Consider the following 20,303-nt stretch of genomic DNA (forward strand, 5'->3'; position numbering starts at 1 on the left):
GACAATATGCAAATATGTAAGGATTTGAACAGTTCCAAAATTCAGATGTTATTTTCATTACTATTTGGGATGGGAATATTCTATACAAGAAACTTCTGTTGCCACTGGTAGGTTTTCTGGTACTGCATCTCTTCAATAATAATTCTGTTTCTTTTAAAATAGGTTATATATTTTAAAATTAAGCTTTACTTTCTTATCCTCTTATGGTTACAGAATAAATGTAATGAGTTGTATATTTTTTCATGTTTTCTAATGTTTCTGTCAATTTTAATTTTTAAGCAAATACTGTTAAGTTTCTTATATAAAAGAACAGCCCTTGCAGAGGGAGGGATATGTTCAGATTAAAAATGTTTTGTTACACAGAAAATGTCCCTAATATTAACAGCAAGATAATCTTATTTTCCCCATGTTTACAGCTCTGCAGTATTTAATAGACAGCAAAAATGAGAAAATTCTTGTCTTCCCAGTGGTTCAGATCAGATTTTCTTAGCAAAATTACAAGATTCTTAGTAATGTGACTGGAACTAGATTTTCTTAAACTCCTTGGATGTAGTTTATCTGAGTTCTATAGGCCCGTAGTATTAAGTACATGTAACTGTAACTACTAGTCTGGTAGTTTTTTTAGAAACAGGTTTTAAGGATGGTCACTTCGTCTTTGGTCTTCTCTTTACTCTGGGTTAAGAATGTTTCAAGGTAGGATGGATCATCCTGTTGAAGTAATAGGCTGAAGTTTGTTAAATTAAGAGATAATTGAGCACTGAATATAACTGCAGTAGGAAACTCTTGGAAGAGAGGGGGAGAATTTACTGTCGGGTCTGCGCCTACATGTGAACTAAAGTCACTGTTGGTGTGAAGTATTCAAGAAAAAAAGGAAAAAAAAACAGCGTATTTTGCCAGTTTTGAGCGCCCTCTTCTGGCCATAAAATAAGATCTCAGTTAGCAAGCTGCCTTGATTTAGGCTTCAGTGTTAGTTTGACAATTTTCTTTAAAAAACGTTGCAGTTATTGCCTAGAATTTGAGCGTATTGTTCCTTTTGCATGCTCATTAAATGAAAAAAAAATTGTGGAGCCTGAAATTACAGGCAACAAATCTTTCTTTGTGCTTTGTGTGTCATTAAGGGACAGGGCATGAAGAATCATATGTACCCAGGAACTGGCAGCTGTAGTTAAATGGCAGAAAAAAATGGTTCAGTTTTTCTATTTCAAAGTATCAGATTTTCTCTCTGTCTGCTATCAGCTCACTTGATACTGATTTGCTTTTGGATGCATCTGCTTACAGCCTTCTTCCTTTTAGCGTGCCAGACCAGCTGGGAGGTGCTAGTCCCTGTTTTTTTGAAATATGTTTGGAATTCCTAACGTTTTTCAGGAGACTAGAAGCTTTTCCAAGCCTTTCCTGTAGTCTTTTTTGCAAATACCTTTTAGAGATTTGGCAGTACTCAAGAAAAACTTTTCTCATTTTTTCATGGATTAAAAAAAGAGTAAATGCTTGAATTGGGGAAAAAGGACAAATGAGAGTTGCAGTGTTGGAAAAGCTTTGTTTAATAGCACAGAGGGAAATGGAAAGAGTTTGATAATAAAAAGACTATGAAAGTGATTTCTCGTTAAAAAGTTAGTGCTGTATTTAGCTCAGAAGCAAATTATTTTTTAATGCAAAATTTAGGGTAACAAAAACTACAGAGCTGCAGGTAAAGTTAAGTTACTTCTGTAACACTGGATGTCAAAAGCTTGACTGAGAAAAGCCTGGAGTAAAGACCTTCACTGGTAATCCTTCTTGAAGGTAAGAGTTGGTGTTGCTTATTTTTGCCCTTGCTGTTAGATGCTCAGAAACCTGACATGAGATCCAACTTTAAGAGTTGGGCATCTCTGTCCTTGCTCTGTAACATCTGCATATGTTGCTTGGGTAGCCAGATGTGCCTTCTTTTGGTGCTGAGCTCTGGCAGGCACAGCACAAGCAAGGATACAGTACAGCAATTAGGAATGGGTGCATCCCCTCAGGAAGTCACCTCTCTTATTTTGCTTCTCACTTGCATCCTTACGAAAACAAAAAAAATTGCTAATGAGATCTGTAGCTACAAGCCTGTCATTAAAAAAAAATAAATAAACAAAGCATCAAAAAACAAAACAAACTAGTAAGGGAAAAGTGGCTGTAAATTGGGGCCCAGTCTGCTGTGGGCACATGAACTTCAACTATTTGGTGCTATTAATTTATATCCAAAATAATTATAGGCTTGCCCCTGCATTTACTGTGTCTTCATTTCTTGCTACTGAATATATTTAAGAACAAGAAGCTTAAATTCAGAGCAGGGACTTGTTTTGAATGGATAGTTTCCTAGAATAATTATTTCAGGCCTCTAGGGATATTCTAGACCTTTTTTCAAAAACTCAGCAGTGCAATACAGAAGTCTCTTCTCTTGTGTATCAAGATGGAAACAGCAGTGATTTGTTTTGATGAGAGATGTGCTAAAAGCTCTTGACTGCTCCCTGTTATGCAGACACATCAGCTGTTGCACAGAGCAGTGCTTGTCTTTAAGAATGGCAGGGAGCTTTATTGCTTACCAAGTGGTGTAAGTGAGACGAAAACTCCTTGTAATACTGAGTTTTTTCAAGCAAGTGCCATAATTGTGTTTTGCATTGTGTCCACCATGATTTCCAATGTCCGTATCCGTACTTCAAAAGAAAGAACTCATTTACTGTCATCCCAGTGGTGACCTGTGTTGCAATAGCGCCACAGAGTTGCATGTGCAGGGCCAAAGCCCTACTGCTGTGCACAAACATGGAGAGGCAGCTCACTTCCTACCAAAAGACATGGTGCCAAACCAGTCTAGGGGGAGGGTTGGAGTACTGGGCCAGGCTGCTGTATTCTTTTAAGCAGCTCGACAGTGACAAACCCGTGGTTGGCTGTAAATCTGTCAGTGTGCTTGCATTGCATCTCACAGGCACCTCGCCCACTGCTTTTAAACTTCAGCCAGATTCTTTATGTGTTGTCACATTTTGATGAGTTCTTTGTGTGCAAGGATGGCAGTGAAGGACCAGCTTGAGCACATCCTTCACGCAAAGTCTGCACCCTTCTCTTGCAGAACCTCGTGGCTCAGTGTGAGACTGAGGAGAGCTTTCACATTCTGAACCCAAATTCTTCTATTTTGTTGTGGCTCAGCACTTGCAGGCAGCAGCCACGAGAGGACAGTGTGATTACACACTAGAGGGTGCTCCTAGTGCTTTCTAATGAATACCATCCTCAGACAGGCTGTGCTGAACTGCTGGGTTGTGTGAAGGCACCACTTAATTCCAGCTTGCACAGTGTCACAACTCCTTGCTATCTATGTATATTTGAGGAGTAAGTGTAAAATACCAAGAAGGAGTTAGAATGACTCAGTGCCATAAACATGCGTGTAACAGCAGGCTGTGATTGGGGAGCATCAGTAGGATATTCCATGGTACCTTTACTCTGAACTGTGTAGCTGTGTGCATACATGTGCACACACCTTTCTTTGTTTTATTTAGTTGTAAACGTAATGGGGCCAAGGGAGTGGACAAGTGCAGGCAGCAGCATTGTTCTGGGATGAATTGAATCCTTCACTGTTTATTCTTCTTAAATAAAACATCAAAATAGGTAGTACTTACTCAATTGCTATTGTATTTGTAGAACATAATGTTTCTCTCTTTTTTCCCCCTTCTTTTCTAGATATTTCAAGGGAATACTGAATTGTACCAGGAAGTTCGCAATAATTTCATTCCACCTATTATTGCACGTTTTTTTAGGATTAACCCCTTAAAATGGCACCAGAAAATTGCAATGAAAGTAGAATTGCTAGGATGTCAGTTTAGTATAGGTAAGACAACTGAAAACTTTCAACTGTGCAAGACAAGAAGTGAAACTATTAAAGTTGTAAGTGAAATTACTAAGATTAAAAGTTATATCATGGGTATATTTTCAGTGAGTCTGAAGTACTTCTTGGCTGTATAATCCTTCTTTAACTGGTATATCTGAGTTTATCCAAAAGTTATTGCGTTTAACGAGGAAAATACTGAATTTAGGTGTACACAAGGTAATATGCAAAATAAGTGTGTCAAAAGATGCCAATCACTTGCTTTCCATGTCATTGATTTCTGGTGGGGGGGTTTCCTCATTATATAACCTGAACAAAAGCTTTATAGCAAACTGTTCTGGCTGTCTTCTCCTGAAAAGGAGATATGGAAAACTAGCACTTCAAACAACTTACCTTATAAATTCTGTTCTTCTGAAGGTCGTGCTCCTAAAATCACCTTGCCAGCACCGCCTCAGAACAAGAATGATGAGAAGAATGCTGACTTTGTGGATGACTTCATTCATTCAGTGAAGACTTCACTGCAGACAGATAAAACAACTTTCACACCTGAAATAAAAAACACTACAGTGACTCCAAGTGTAACCAAAGGTATCCATCGTTAAACAGTAGAAATGTTTGGAACTCCTTATAGCGCTTTGGCATATATTAAATGTGCATGCTGCATTAAAATTTTCTCAAAACTTAACGAATTACAGCAGATTATCAATATTTTATTTCTAATATTTACCAGTTATTAAATATACAAATGATAAAAGATTTGCAGTTGCATGCTGCATGAAGATCTGCCAAGTAATACATATAATATAAATGTATATACAATATATATTTTATAGATATATAATAGTTCCATCTTCCAGAGCTTGTTCAAACAACGTTCAGCTTTTAATCACTGAACAAACTTTGTCAGAAGGAGAAGTTGTAACTTGGACTTCCCTTCTGAATTAATCAGGTGTAGCTGCTTTATTTAACAATTTCTTAGAACAAAACACCTTTAATATAGCAGATCTTTTCTGGAGCAGTTTTTTTTTTACATGAAATTTGAAAAATGTCAGCTGGCATAATCGTTTTGTTTATCAAAGAAAATGGTCAGAAAAGGGAGCAAAGTCACTGCAGATGTGGGCGCTGCTGAAGTGTCCTTTGGATGGCAAGGAATAGGATCACACACAGACCCAGCACTGACTGATTGGGATTAACTGTTAAGGTGCTGTGGAATTTACTTCTTAAAGGAGGTTTGAACTTATATGATGATATTAAGGGATTTCCTGCATAAAAAAATAGAACACATTATTGTAACAGAAAAACCATGTATTAAAACAAGCTGATTGATTTCGATGAAAAACCCTGTAAAACCACCAGCTGTGCATGCATGTAGAAGAGCCAGATGTTAATTGAAGTTTGCACTGTGGGAGCATCCAGCAGAGTAGCTTAGCTGGGGGATCTGGTGTGATAGACACTAAACGTGAAAACTGTGCTCTACTCAAGTAATTTTCAAATAAAAAATTGATTTACGAGAAGCTCGCTCTGTCTGACACCACTTAATTTAATGGCTTTCAGATGTGGCATTGGCAGCAGTTCTGGTTCCAGTGCTGGTGATGGTCTTCACTACTCTGATTCTTATCTTAGTTTGTGCGTGGCATTGGAGAAACCGGTAAATAAATAGATGGATGAAAGTGCTTTAAATCAATGTTAGCCTGGTGTGTGGGAATGAAATGCTGCATGTATTGCTGGGGAGCTCTGTGGTCTGCACTTGTGGAAAGAATTGCATTCTTTCTGAGAAAATAATCACTTGACTAGCGAGGACAAAACATCTTTTTAACTGTTTTCATTGCAAGTGCTTCGACTGAAAACTGGTTTCTCTGGTAGCAGTAGACTGGTGATGGGAAGCCAGGTTACTGGTGCTAATACATTAAATTTGAGGACCAGTTACAGCCAAGGTGATAGTTGCTGAGCATTAATTCATGTATCTTTTGGTAAGCAAACTCATTAAAGTAACCCTTTTTTCCTTTTTTTTTTTTTTTTTTTTTCTCAGCAAGAAAAAGACTGAGGACACATATGATGTACCTTACTGGGATCGTGCAGGTAACAAAATAGTTTTATGAAACAATTTGCTCAGTGGTTTTTTGTTCAATGTTTATTTCAGATTGCAGTTAGTTTCCACTAGCGAAGCTTCTCTAATGCTAACTGAGGGAGGCATAGCAAACTGAATTTCTTTTGTGGACCAGCTTAATTGTACTGCTTCTTTCTCTGATTTCTTTTTTTCAGAAATAGTAAATGTTGTGTCTCCTGTTAGATCTGACCACTTCAGGCTTTTTTGTGAACAAAGTAGAAAACCTTTTAATTATACAACATGAGGGGAAAAATTAATTTATAACAAATGTCTCTATACATGTGATAATCATTTATTTGGTACTTTTTTGTCCTGGCAAAAAATCTTCCATCATAGTGTATAAGTTGGGTCAAAAATTTTGTTTTCATTGCCCTAGTAAGCATGTGGGATTTAGGTATATCTTCCATCCAAACATCTTGTGTCTCATAAACTTAAGATCAGACAATTGCACCAGGCAGCTCTTTGCAATGGTCCTGAAACCCCCTGTGCCCCAGGTGCAAAGGGCAGTGCAGCAGTTGGGTTGGTACAGCTGGGTGACTGTGCTTTGCTTCTCTGGCCTCTGTTGAAAACTTGCACACCTGTGTGTCTGCTCAGTGGCAGTCTTAAGTATGTCTTGTTCTTTAGACAAGGAACCTTTTAATCACTTTAATTTGCTACGTATCTGTTTCTGATAGATCACAGTTCTGATGTCTTAGGGTATTACTCAAAATAGTGATAATTGAGTTATTTACCTGTTTCAACAAAATACAAGCTGTGCTGAAAAGTATTTTAGTAGCTTAAAACACAGTATATATGCAATCTTGGATGGGTTTTTTGCTTTTTTTTAATCCATGTGAAGGATGGTGGAAAGGGATGAAGCAGTTTTTCCCTAATAAATCAGCAAAACGTGAAGAAACTCCTGTATGCTACAGCAGCAGTGAAATCAGTCACCTAAGACCAAGAGAAGTCCCAACAATGTTGCAAACCGAGTCTGCAGGTAATTTGTGGGCTATGTTTTTTATATACATATGTATGTATGTATATGAATGACATGCCAAATATGTCAGAAATCTGGCTACATTTAGTTATTTCCTGGTTTTGGAGGGGAACAGAGGAGAAGTGAGTTGTTCTGTGGGTAAGCATATCTCTTAAAATGCAGGCTTTTTTGTGTCTGTTCTCTCATTTCATGTGCTATAGGTAGACACTTCCCCAAGTTAATGCAGTAACTGAAGCGTTCCTTATTTGTTTTTAAACTTCATAAAGAGTGAAAGAATTCTTTTGGTTATATTTTCATACACTGGAAATAATTTAATCACAATAATTTTATGCACTAATTGGAAATATGGCACTTGATTATCTACCTTCACTGTATGGGTTAAATCAAACTTGGGATCTGGAAAAGGAGGGTTTATGGATAGTGCTGCATGCCCTTTTCCTGGTGAACCAAGCATGGGAGGAGGGTGACTGACTATGCCTTTGGTTCTGCACTTACCTGCTGATGGCAGAATTGGGCAGATGTGCAGGAATTACAGCTTCACTGCAGGCAGAATTAGTTTTCTTGTTTGGCTGCTTGTCTGTTTTTACCCAGCTAGTCAGGCTTTTCACCTCCAGCTTTTGTAACTCAGATTATCTGTTCAGCTAAAATATCTCAGACTACATGCAAGCTTCCCCCCTCAAAGGACAAACACTCCACCCCAAGAACCACTTTTTATCCAGATCCAGGCAGAATAATTTTATTTAAATCTAATGTAAATAGAAGAACATTTCAATCAGCTTCATTTTCAGGCAGATTTGCAGGATGGGAAGTTGCAGCTCACTTGGGAAGAAGTATAAACCTGAGAAGTGGGAATGTTTTGGTTTTGGCTGTCTCAATGGCTTTACCTATTGAGTGGAAAGGAATCCTTTTCCAAAGCGATTGGCACTGGTGGACAGAGATGGACCACTGGTTTGATGTAGGATGTGATCTTTGGCAGACTATTGACAGGCTGTATTTAATGTGATGCCATTGTAAAACAACCCAGTAAGTGTATTTATGTTTTGTTTTCTTGGGGCTTGCAACACAGAGTATGCTCAGCCTCTGGTAGGGGGAATTGTGGGCACGCTTCACCAGAGATCAACCTTCAAACCAGAGGAAGGAAAACAAACCAGTTACGCTGACTTGGACCCTTACAATTCCCCCGTCCAAGAAGTTTACCACACCTATGCCGAGCCACTGCCCGTAACCGGACCCGAGTATGCGACTCCGATAATCATGGACATGTCCAGCCATCCCAGCACACCTCTTGGCGCTCCTTCCATTTCCACCTTCAAAGCTGCAGGGAATCAAGCTCCTCCACTGATTGGAACGTGCAATAAACTGTTATCCAGGACAGACAGTGCATCCTCAGCACAGGCACTGTACGATATACCAAAGGGGCAGCCGGGGCCGGGCAGTGCAGATCAACTCATGTACCAGGTGCCACAGAGCATGGCCCATCCCACTGTCAGTAAGGATGAACAAAGTTAGCTCATGAGTAAGGTAGGATGATGGCTTGTTTCTAAAAGCCAGTTCCACAAAGCTCACAGTTTCACTTTTTTAATTGAATTGTTTTGGTATTGTTAGTCTTAAATAATACAATGTTGAACCAAAAGGCGTGGTATGGGAGGTCTGGGAAAACACTAATTCTGCTTTTCCTTAAGCTGCATGTACAATTAACAGCTTGTCTCCTGCAAAACCATGAACTTTTTTATTACTACTGTACAATTGTCTGTCAGACATGAGAGAAGAACTCTTCATGATTAGCTCCAGTACTTCATAGATGTGGGTGATAAATTAGGAGAAACAGTTTAAGTACAAAAGCCAGTTATTTCTTCCTAATGGTACTATTTTTTGGGGGGAAAAGCCCCACCTCAATACCCAAAGCTCTTAATTGCTGTGCAAGCACTACAGCTTCTGAAATTCCTCTTTTCATTGTAAAATGTCTGTGCAACTTTGGTCTTAACAAGCTGCTATCAGGACTGATGACAAAAATCCCTTTAGCTTCATGGCATAAAATAGTTTTTATTCTGAATTATGTCATTTCAGCTTTTGTTAACAGAATTGGCAATTTTCAGCTAGCTGTGTGTTCCTCAGAAGGTTCCTGCATTTTTGGTTAGGTTAGCCTTCCAAAACTAGAAGCTGTTGTCTTGTATAATCTCTTTTCTGCCTCTTCACCTTAAGCTACTCAGTCGTATTTCTTCCTAGGAATCCAGGAGGCAAAGACTGATAAAGCAAACTACCTGGGAACTGCTTTTACATTATTCCCTATGCTTATGAGGGCCACTTGAATATCATCTGTCTCCAAGTCAGACTTCCCTGACTTGAATTGAGAAGGGCCCTGCCCTGCCCTCCCCAGAGTGTCCATTATTCTGTGTTCAGGTGTGAGCTTATACACAAGAAGATCTATACATACTTTTTTGAGTGCATAAGGAAGCACACAAATATTCTAATGGTGCACAGTTTGTGTTAGACATGCATTTAGCACATATGGTACGTTTTAGCACAACTGCCAAATTTAGCCTTAGGGCTTTTTTTATGATTGTTCTTATTAGAAGCATGAAAGATTCCAAAACCTTTGCATATGAAGAGTACTATTCCAAAGAGTGTCCATTTCAAACTTATTTATTGGAATTTGTATCCTTTGAATGTTCCAGTGTTCTGTACTATGAAAACATTGCAGTCAGTCATTTACTGGGGTAATGTAGACTCATTTTAACTAGGTTATCACAAAATGAAAACAGTCTGAATGGTATATTTGCCATTTTTTATCTTGTTAGAAGAAAACAGCTTTCTTGCCTAAGTAGGAGAAAACCCCACTATAAAAATGCTGTATGTTTATTCTAACAGCACTGTTGGAAGGATGCTGAATCAACTCCAACATGTGGACCCCCTCCCTACACAGTAGCCCAGTTTTATGGACTTCAGGGGTTACTGTTTGTGGTGCAATTCAAAGCTTTGTTTACTGCCCAGGTCCTTAAATGCTGTGGACAATGTCTGAATGGAAGCTGCAGTGCTGTTCAGAGGGCTGCCACCATGCCTTAACACCAGTACAGTATCCTCACCCCTGAAAATCTGTTTGCAGAGGAGCTGTATATAAACTCTGGAGTCAAAAATCACTTGTGGCCTGTTCAACATCTAAAATATGATACTCTGTAGAATCATGGAATGGTTGGGGTTGGAAGGGACCTTAAAAATCATCTGCTTCCAATCCCCTGCCATGGGCAGGGACACCTTCCACTAGATCAGAGCTCCATTGAACCTGGCGTTGAGCACTTCCAGGGATGGGGGTATGCATAATTTCTTTGAGCAACCTGTTCCAGTGTCTCACCCTCTCACAGTAAAGAATTTCTTTTATCTAACGTAAACTTCCCCTCTTTCAAGTCTCCACTCATTTCCCCTTGTCCTGCCACTGCAGTTCCTGACAAGGAGTCCCTCTCCAGCTTCCCTATGGGTCCCTTCAGGTACTGGAAGGTTGTAATGAGGTTTCCACACAATCTCCTCTTCTCCAGGCTGAACACCCCCAACCTTCCCAGCCTGTCTCCACAGGGAAGGTGCTCCTGTCCTCTTACCAACCTTGTGGCCCCCTCTGGACTTGCTCCAGCAGTTCCATGTCCTTCTTATATTGGGGGCACCAGAGCTGGATGCAGCATTCTAGGTAGGGTCTCACCTGAGCAGAGGAGAATCCCTCACTCTTCTGGCCATGCTTCTTTTGATGCAGCCCAAGATCCCATTGGCTTCCTGGGCTGTGAGAGCACATTGCTGGCTCATGTTGAGTTTTTCATCAACCATCACCCCCGTCCTTCTCTGCAGGGCTCCTCTCAGTCACTTTTCTGCCCGACCTATCTGTGAGCCTGGGATTGCCCTGACCCAGGTGTAGGACAATACCTTCTTCAGCTCCAGGAGCTGTCACCTCTCAGGGCTGTCCGGTCCTTCTGGATGGCATCCCTTCCCTCCAGCATGTTGACGGCACCTCACAGCTTGGTGCTGTGGGCAAACTCACTGAGGATGTACTCATTCCAAATGTCCCTGTCACCAGCAAAGATGCTGAACATTCTCGGTGCTACCTTAAAGCCCAGTTGTACAATTTCTGATCATTCATTCTCATTAATTGAGAATGACATTTTTTAATTATTTGTTTTAGAGCTCGGTATCTTAAGCTTAAATGTGAATGTAAGGATGGTAAATAAGACCCATTTGTGAACAGCAAATTGCTGACTGTGATTGTACTTTTTTGTTACTGCAACTTTTTCAGACTGACAAAACTAGTCTGCAATCTTTAAGTTTTGCTTAAACAGGTAAGTACTGTTCCTAGCTATCAGCAGCAGCTATGACTGAAATTATCTGAGCTGATTTTATTTCAAGGGGTGGGAAGTTCTTAGTTTCCACTAAGAGGTGACAGTACAGCTACAGGCAAGTTAACAATCCTTTCCATTCTGAACCTGTACCGGTTTAGGCATAGAAAAATTAATCTATCATAAAAATAAATGGATGTGTCCATAAATAACGCATCTGGATTTGATTTTTACTGCAGACCAGGAATGGTAGAACTGTGGATAGCTGAAGGCTGAGGTGGTGTAAGAATTATGCAGTTCCTCTACAGTGGGTTATTTTTTAAGAAAACATAATGCAACTTCATTATCTGAGGAGCATAAGCTGTTAAAGAAATTGATGGTTTTAAAATTTAAGCCCCTTTTTGGAAGGAACTTGGTCCCAGGCTTTGCTCCTGCTTCAGACTTTGGACATGTTATCTGCTAGGGCTAAGATACATTTGAACGTGTAACAGTTGGGTTTAAATTACATGGCACACTAAGACTAGAATTTCCCTGTGTACAATAAAGGAAAGGTACATTTCATGGGTCTCTCTTATATGTGAAGACATGTATATAGAATGTATTTCAATCTTGTTTGCTTGTGTATTCTCCCAGAATGTATGTTCTTACCTCAGCATGTATTGTAGTTGCTCAGTATTTGTATATGTTGCTAGGACTTAGACTCTATAAATAGTGAGGGGGGTTTATACGTTAAAAAGTATTTTAAATAAATTGTACATAAGTATTACTCAGTGTGTTTGCAGTTAACACCTACCTTGTATCTAATTCATCTGCAGTGTGGAAATGCCAGCGTTATTTGTGAGTTACACAGGGTCATGCCCAGTCTCCAACAGTTTCCTGGCAGCAGGTGGGTTGGTCCCTGTCCCCAGTTAGCCTAACCCCTCTGCACTGCTGGAGAGGCTGCTGGTTGTGTCTTCAACCAGACCATGGCTATTGCCAGTCACTGAGTAAAGCTGATGCTGCTTGTGCTTTTTTCTCTTCTTCTTATGAATTCCAGCACTGCACTGCTTCATACAAAGAACTCAGACATAATTACTCTTTGATGAGTAAATGTAGTGTGAGTTCGAGCTGTCTCATTTTATCTTCCACACGACCTGTGGCCAGTGAATGCACAGAAACCACCTAAGAAAACAATGACAGCAAGTAGTAGCCTCCCAGTGAGTGGAGATTCTAAAGGAAGGATGCCCATACAGATTATTTCAGCAGACAGTCTGTGGCTAGGTACATGCAGCTTGCCCCAGTGTCAACACACTGGCTGCTGCTCCAGATCACTCCTGTGGAGTGTCAGTCAGAGCCTGCTATCCTTCTTTTCCGGCTGAGATGTCCAAATCTCTTGGGCCTTAGAGACCTTAACCAGAGCGTGATGGGTTCACCTGTGTTCAGCTGTCTTGATGGATGTTTCTGTGGTCAGCAACACTTGGAAAGTTCCACACCACTTGCCACCAGTGGTGCGTCTTTCCACTCCTTAAGCAGGACTAAATCCCCTGGATGGATGTTGTGAACTGTCAAAGGCAGGGGCTGTGCCAGCTGAGCTTCCTGTTGAATGGATTTCAAAAGAGACACTATAATGGCTACATATTCTTTTGAATATACATCACTTACCTCTACACCCCACTAGGATGAGGAATTACCTGGGTGAGGAATTCCAAACAGTAATTCAAAGGAAGAGAACTGATTCTCTCTTCTGCGTCTGGCCTTCATTCTTGCCAAAGCCAATGGCAAAAGCCCTACCCATGGCATCTTGGTGGCTATTACCAGCTTCAAAAGGTGTTTCTTTATTTCTCTCTTCATTTTTTTTCTAGCTGACACAAGCTCTGGTGGTGCCAGGGGGTATGGAGGATCCATTGTTTTCCTAAAGTAGCCATAACCCCTTGAAGGATCTTTCCTGTAAAATGAGTTCCCCTGAGTCTGTTGCTTCTAGAATCCTGTATCTTGGAATAATTTGTTCCAAAAATACCTTAATAGGTGATACTGCAGCTGCTGAAGCAGTTGGGAATGCTTCTGGCCACCTTGTTAGCTGATATGCTATTACCAGAAGAAATTTAGGCCTTCCCACTTGGGACACCTCAGTAAAATCCTCTTGGCATTTTTAGAAGAGCCATACAGCCCAAGGCCTCCCTCCCCTGGCAGCTTTTTTTGTAAACCTGTTATTGGCTTTAGCACAAATCAAGCAAACTTCAACAGCTGCTTTTGCCAGACTAAAAAGACCCACAGCAAAATACATCTTGAGGAAGGCTTCTGCCAATCCTCCAGAATTCCAATGACTCCCTTCATGGAGTTGTTCTAATACGTGTATGGCCAAAGCTTCTGGTCTCCATTGTTTGCCATCCCTTGTAAACCAATTATTCCCTTTTTCTCTCTGCCCCACTCTTTTGGTGGAAAACTCCAGCTCCTCTGGTGGAAAAAACAGTTTCTCTGATTGAGTCACTGGGAGCAAAGCGAGGGTCTTGGAGAGTTCTGGCAAAAGTATTCCTTTCTGAGTTTCTTCATCTGCCAGTCAATTGCCTATTGCCTCCTCCAAGTACCTTGCCTGATGTCCCCTAATGTACATCATTGCCCCCCTTTTTCGTAAATTCACCACCTGCAAGAGAAGAGTAATTAAGCTCTCATGCGCTAATGTTTTTTCCCCTGCAGGTTAATAAACCTCTTTCCTCCCACAGATTTCTAAACATGTGTACCACTCCTCATGCATGTTTAGGATTAGTACGAATGTTAATTCACAGGCTCTTACAAGCACATACAGCTCCACAGTCTGAGCTGACCATGTGGGCAGCAACATCCTCCCTTTTTCTAATTCCCTTCCCTTACTAATATCATCTCCTGTAACTCGCTTCCCTTCTACTACCCGTGAAGGCTCGTTGATGAACACATTTCTTCCCTTAAGCCAGGGGGTGTCTCGTAAATTTTCCCTAACCCAGGTCTGGGCTGGGTTAAACCCTTTCCCACTTCTCAATCCCAAATCTTTCTGTTCCATTCAGTAAGTTTTAGACTATAATAACCAAGCCCTGGACATCTGCTTAGAGGCTTTTTTGCTTCACAAAACTTAAATTGATGTGAGACTTCCATAAGTCTCATAAAACATTCTGTGAGACTTTCATAGGTCTCATAAAACATACTTCTGTCACCAGTTTTCACGCTTTGGTTGCTAATAAAGCCATAGCTGCACAATTCTGCAGACAATGAGGCCAGCCTCCTGGGCCTCTGGGTTGAAAACCTTAGAAAAGTAGGCAACAGGCTGCTGTGTAATCCAGTGTTCCCATAGTAAAATTATTTTAGTATGGTCCTGTTTAACATCCCCATAGAATTCAAATACTTTTTCCCTGTCCAGAAGGGCTAGGGCACGAGCTTCATTTGGGGGTTTACTGCAGCATAGGCTCTCTCAGACATTTGACACAAAGGTACAATAGGGTTAGTTTCTGTATCACTTTTTACAATGTTATTTTGCATTCCCAGTGTAGCTAGCAAATCCCTTCCCAGTAACTTAGAATTACAAGTAGGAACAAACAGAAATTCACGCATTTCAAACCTTACCCCCACATGTACTAATCGTGGTTGAAGGAAACACATCCCCACCTCTTTTCCACTTACCCCCTGAAGAATTAAAGAACTTCTTGACAATTTTTCACTTGAAAGGATAAAATTCAAAGTGGATTGAGAGGCTGCTGTGTCTACCAGGAAAACCCCTCCTCCTGTTCCAGACCCGCCCTAAATGTTATCAGTGGCTGCAGAGTGTTGGGTCCCTGGTATAATGGGAACCCCGACACCCCTAACAATCCATCTCCATTCATTGCTGGACTTGATCCTCCTGAGGATCCAGTTATTTCTGTGGGCAATCTTGCTCTCAGTGTCCTTGCAGACAGTGCACTGATTCCTTCCAAGATGCTCTTTAGGTGGGCTCTCCCCCGCTGAGGAGGGAATGCCTCTGCCCCATCCTTGTGGCCAAACTGATCCTTTCTGTCCCGGGGGTCCCCTTGGGCCCTGCGGTTTATCCCTCTGCAGCAGTAAGAACACTGCCATCACCTTTGCCTTCACCTATTCCGCATCCCTTCTTACATACACTTGCTGTATCTTCCTAACCAGTTCATCCAGGAGCTTTATTCTGCCCTTTCTTTAGCCCCCAGCCCCACTACTGCCTCTGGGTGCTCATTCTTGCACAGCTCAAAATCATTTGTTTCTTCAGTGACCCAAATCAAATCCTTAAAAGAAAATCCTAATCCTACCACGTACAATTTGCATTTCCCAGATATTCTTTACTCCTTCTCTTTGTACTCACCCTCTTTGCCATGCACCATATACTAGAGCCAGTCCCCATTCTGCCACAGTGTCCAAATGCGGCCCCTGCTGGCACACCCAGTGGGCACAGCTGGCAGCACCACAGGCAGCTGGAGTGTCCAGCAGCCTCATGGCGCTTGGGGGCCACTGCCATCCCTGCCTGGGATGAGGCAGTGGGCTCAGGTACTGCCTGGTGCTGAGCCCTGGCTGCCCCACGGCCCCAGCCCAGGCCTGCACCTCCCCACAAGCCCCAAGCCCATGCTCACAGTCCCGCACTTCCATGCCTGGTCCTTCCACTTCCCACCATAAAGAAACACCTCTTCATCCTGACTTCCTTGTTTTCCTTGTCCTGGAAGCTGCATCTGAATCAGCTGGCAAATTTTGATGATAAATGCCTTCTGCTGCTACTTGCCTTAACCATATTCCTCCACATTCCACTTTAACCCATTCTTTCCCAACATACCAACACCATCTGTCCCCTGTTGCCGAGACCCCTTCCCAACTCCCCTTATTGCTTGTCAGGCATGGATTGTCCTTAATTACCTCTGGGAGAAGGTGCAAACTACCTCACCATTCTCCCAAGGGATTCTTTGGAGATCTTTCTGGATCGTCATCCCTTTTGCGAGGACCCGTTGCTGGCTTTACCTGTGCAACCGTCTATGGGTGCCCTCTGAGGTTTACTCCCTAAAAATTCCATTGATTGGTGACATTTTCAGTGGTCCTTCCCTCTGGACTCTTCATGGACCCTCTAGTCCACTACTCATCTGTCTCGAGTGTACACTGTTGGGTACTCAACCAATTACCCAGTGCCGGCTGCCACCAAAGGGAACAGATCACCAAAGCTGGCTGAGGGGTGCCTTGAGCTCCCACTCACTGCCATGGGATGGTAGAAGGACCCCGGAGGAGTGCTCAATTTCTTAGGAAAATTAATCCCTGATGCCAGAGGGTTTTGTCCCAAAAAGAGACAGGGGAGTCCCATAACTTTATTGGAATAAAGGGAGAGGCCATGGGCCACTTCCCATGGGGTCTTTCAAGTGGCTGGGGGATGCAGCCCCCTTTTTATTTTAAGTTTCCCCCTCCATCCCCCTCTTCTTTGCTCCATTGACTGAGGTAATCAGACGGTACAGACTTCCTGAATCACTTACTCTATCCCACACTCTAATATGCACTCTCCCTTTTGCTATATAAAAGAAAGAAAAAGAAACTCTTCCTAATTCTGTGAAGTCTCTGTTCTCTTGCTCTGGCTTCAGGAATTCAATACAGTTTTGGCTGAGCAACAGTCTGTGTTGATTAGTAACAGTTTCTAGAACTAAGAATTTCTTCTATTACATCACTAGCCGTAAGTGAAAAAAATCCGCAACAGATGTGACAAGTTCAGGCATTGGAGCAGCAAATTTAAATCAAAATACAAGAGAGATGGACCCGCCTTGGGAAATGCGAAACCAAGCGCCAAGGGGGAATGCGCAATGGCACAAATGCTCCCCCACAACTAGGCGGTTGCCTGGATGTCCTCCACTCAGCAACACCTGGATCTGCAGGAGAGGATGTGGAGACAGCAGTAGACATCACTTTGACAAACACCTATGTAGACGTCATACCATCAACAGCAAATGGACCATTGGGCTATGGACCTTGTGTTCTACTGATAGGAAGATCATCCATATAAAAACCATCCATAAAAAAAGGCTTTTTTTTACCTAGACTGATCGATGCAGATTATTTAGGCAATATTGGGATAATGGTGCAGACTTGGAGGCCACCTATCCGCATTCCTAGAGTGGTGCAGTTAATTCCCTTTGAGGCCAAGGTTCTGAAACAGGGGGTCATGCATAGAGGGGAATGGAGGTTTTGGGTCACATGAACCCCTCAGGTAATGTTTACATTACCATTATCAGGAGTAAAACCATCTAAACCCATTACTTTTCAGCACCCTGATGGAGGAGCTCTCACAACAACAGCTGCATTACTGGACACAGGTTCAGATGTCACCATTGTTCCTTTGTTTGCATGGCCTGCAAAATGGCCTCTGAACACCTTGGGAACACCTGTTATGGGGGTGGGAGGTGTGCAAATGACTCAAATCAGTAAAACACTCTTAACAGTATGGGTTGATGAGGATGCACATGTTTGGGCTCAGATGAGATCTTATGTGATGGCTACAACAATCTGGTTGCTGGGACGAGACGCATTGAGCCAGATGGGCTTCTCTCTCACCAATGAGCATTTTTAGCAGTGGTCATTGAGGGGATGCCAGCCCTAAAATGAAAATGGTTAACAGAAATGGCAATCTGGCTTGATCAGTGGCCACTGTCTAAAGAAAAGCTTGCCCATGTTAATGAACTGGTTGGTGAGCAATTGCAAAGGGAGCATATTGTACCTTCTCTGAGCCCCTGGAACACAGCCATTTTTACAATTCCTAAAAAATCAGAAAAATGGAGGTTATTACATGACCTTTGAGCGATTAATGCTGTAATGCAGGATATGGGACTCCTGCAGCCTGGTCTACCCTCACCATCAATGTTACCTGTCAATTTGCAACTGTTAATTATTGATTTAAAAGATTGCTTTTTCACAATCCCCCTGCATGAGGATGACAATGAGAAGTTTGCCTTGTCAGTGTCATCCATTAACAAAGCAGAGGCAGCAAAAAGGTATCAGTGGGTTGTGTTGCACAAGTGATGCGAAATTCTCCCATGATGTGCCAACTATATGTTTGTTGCCTGGGCACTGTCCCTGCTGAGAAAACAGCACTCACAGTATCTTACCTATCATGACATGGATAATATTATTATAGCAAGAGAACACCTGCATACAGCAGCCCTGCTCCCTGTCTTACAACAATTGCAGAAGGCAGACCTCAGATTGCCCTGGAAAAAGTCCAACCACGAGCCCTATGGAAATACTTAGGTATGTTTATCACTGAAGCCCAAATTCGGTCTCAAAAATTAACTATTTTTACAGAAATTTGGACCTTGATGGATGACCCCCAAAAAGTTAATTGGGGACATACAGTGGATTTGTAGCACCTGTAGCATTACTAATGAAGACGGTGAGCGCCTAATGCCATTATTAAAAGGCGGAAAGCAGACCAATTTGCTGCATGAACTAACAGAAAAACAGAAGGCTTTGACTCAAATTGCCACTAAATTGGGTAATTCCTTTGCAGATTGTTGGTCCCTGGTTGTCCGTTGCTGTGCTGAATAGGGAAAAGCACACAATGGCTATCCTAATGCAGTGGGATTGCCAGGCTAATCAGTCTCTAAAAATCCTGGAATGGGTGTTTTACCAGGTAATTTGAATGAATTGTTGACCACACAAATGGAAGTTATAGCAAAAATCATGATCAAGGAATGAAAGCAGACACTGGAAATTGCAGGAATGGAACCCCAAAATATTCTTCTCCCACTAACAAAAGACTTTTTACAATGGTTGTTGCAGAATTCAGACACCTTACAATGGGCATTGTTAAACTTTCCAGGTATTATTAGCACTCATTTTGCCCCTCATAAGCTTTTTTCTTTGCATCAACAGGTGGAAGAACTTCCTTGGCTATCAAAACAACCTGTAGAAGGCCTCACAGTTTTTACTGATGCCAGTTGAAAAATTTCTAAAGCAGGCCTTACTTGGCAGGACAGAGGCAAATGGCTCAGTAAAATCCTTGATGGACCAGGAGATTCTTTACAGCATCTTGAGTTACATGCTGTTATTAGAGTGTTTGAAAAATGGCCCAATGGTCCCGTTAACATTGTTTCTGATTCTCTCTACATAGTAGGTGTTGTTGAACACATGGAGCAAGCATTGCTCAAGGAAATTCAAAACTGGCAGTTGTAACAAATCTTTTTTCAGCTACAGCAGTTACTTAATTCTTGCAAACAGGATTATTTTATTTCCCATATATGGAGTCACTCTGCATTGATGGAAGGCCTGGACTTAGAAAATGAGAAGGCTGACCAATTAGTGGCACCACTTTGGTCATCTGCTTCTCCTAATATTGGTAAGTTCGGCCAAGCCAGAAAGGCTCGCAAGTTTTTTCACCAAAGTGCAAAAGTTTTACCCAAACAATTGGGAATATCACTGCAGGATGCTCAAGGAATTGTCACAACCTGTCCACACTGCCAGGGTATGATTGGCGGATTGGGTCCTGGAATCAACCCTCATGGCCTTGCAAATGGATGTAACAATCTACGCCTCTTTTGGTCATTTTAAATGCATTTGTGTAACCATAGACAACTTTTCTGCCATGGTTTGGGCCACTTCTATGACAAGCGAAGGTTCTCAGTTTGTCATTTGACACTTGCAAGGCTGCTTTGCCATCATGGGTTTGCCTCAGAAAATTAAAACAGACAATGGGTCAGGATATATAGCCTGACAGACCCAGGATTTCTTAGCTGGTTGCAGGGTGGAGCATAGCACAGGTATTCCAGGGAACTCCATAGGACAAGCTATCATTGAAAGGACACATCTGACGTTGAGTCCCAATCATGGGAGGTACGATCAGCACACGCACCAGGAGTGGCCATGCCCTGCCTTAGCCGCTGGCAGGCAGGATCACGGTTCAGCCCCTGGCTGGGGTCCCGGACCGCCAGGGATCGGCCAATAAACGTGGACCCACATCTAAGGACCGGAGTAAAGGAAAAAGGAAGGACTCTTTGCTTGCTTCTCCAAGCTGCTTTTATTCTTTCCTGCACAGGAGCAGTGCCGGGACAGTGCCGCGTGGGATCGGCAGCACTGTGGTGGCGTTATTATTTCCCACGGCGGGAGCAGCGCCGA

General features: G+C 42.0%; 1 protein-coding gene across 2 annotated transcripts in view; it reads left to right on the forward strand.

Moving 5' to 3' along the window:
- Nucleotides 1-20,303, forward strand: part of DCBLD2 (discoidin, CUB and LCCL domain containing 2) — a 50,340-nt gene extending 30,037 nt beyond the window's left edge. Inside the window, exons 10-16 of one of the 2 annotated variants that reach the window (XM_041410971.1) lie at nucleotides 3,682-3,829; nucleotides 4,244-4,414; nucleotides 5,381-5,474; nucleotides 5,856-5,905; nucleotides 6,772-6,909; nucleotides 7,976-8,430; nucleotides 20,224-20,303. In XM_041410971.1, coding sequence (XP_041266905.1) covers nucleotides 3,682-3,829; nucleotides 4,244-4,414; nucleotides 5,381-5,474; nucleotides 5,856-5,905; nucleotides 6,772-6,909; nucleotides 7,976-8,418 — 1,044 coding nt within the window. In that variant the 3' untranslated portion in view covers nucleotides 8,419-8,430; nucleotides 20,224-20,303. Of the gene's footprint in view, nucleotides 1-3,681; nucleotides 3,830-4,243; nucleotides 4,415-5,380; nucleotides 5,475-5,855; nucleotides 5,906-6,771; nucleotides 6,910-7,975; nucleotides 11,995-20,223 lie in introns of those variants that run through there. The other variant, XM_041410970.1, reaches the window with a different exon arrangement.

This window comes from Onychostruthus taczanowskii, unplaced genomic scaffold, assembly GCF_017590055.1.
Source record: "Onychostruthus taczanowskii isolate IOZ18803 unplaced genomic scaffold, ASM1759005v1 scaffold34, whole genome shotgun sequence".
In the NCBI taxonomy this organism is placed as follows: Eukaryota; Metazoa; Chordata; class Aves; order Passeriformes; family Passeridae; genus Onychostruthus; species Onychostruthus taczanowskii.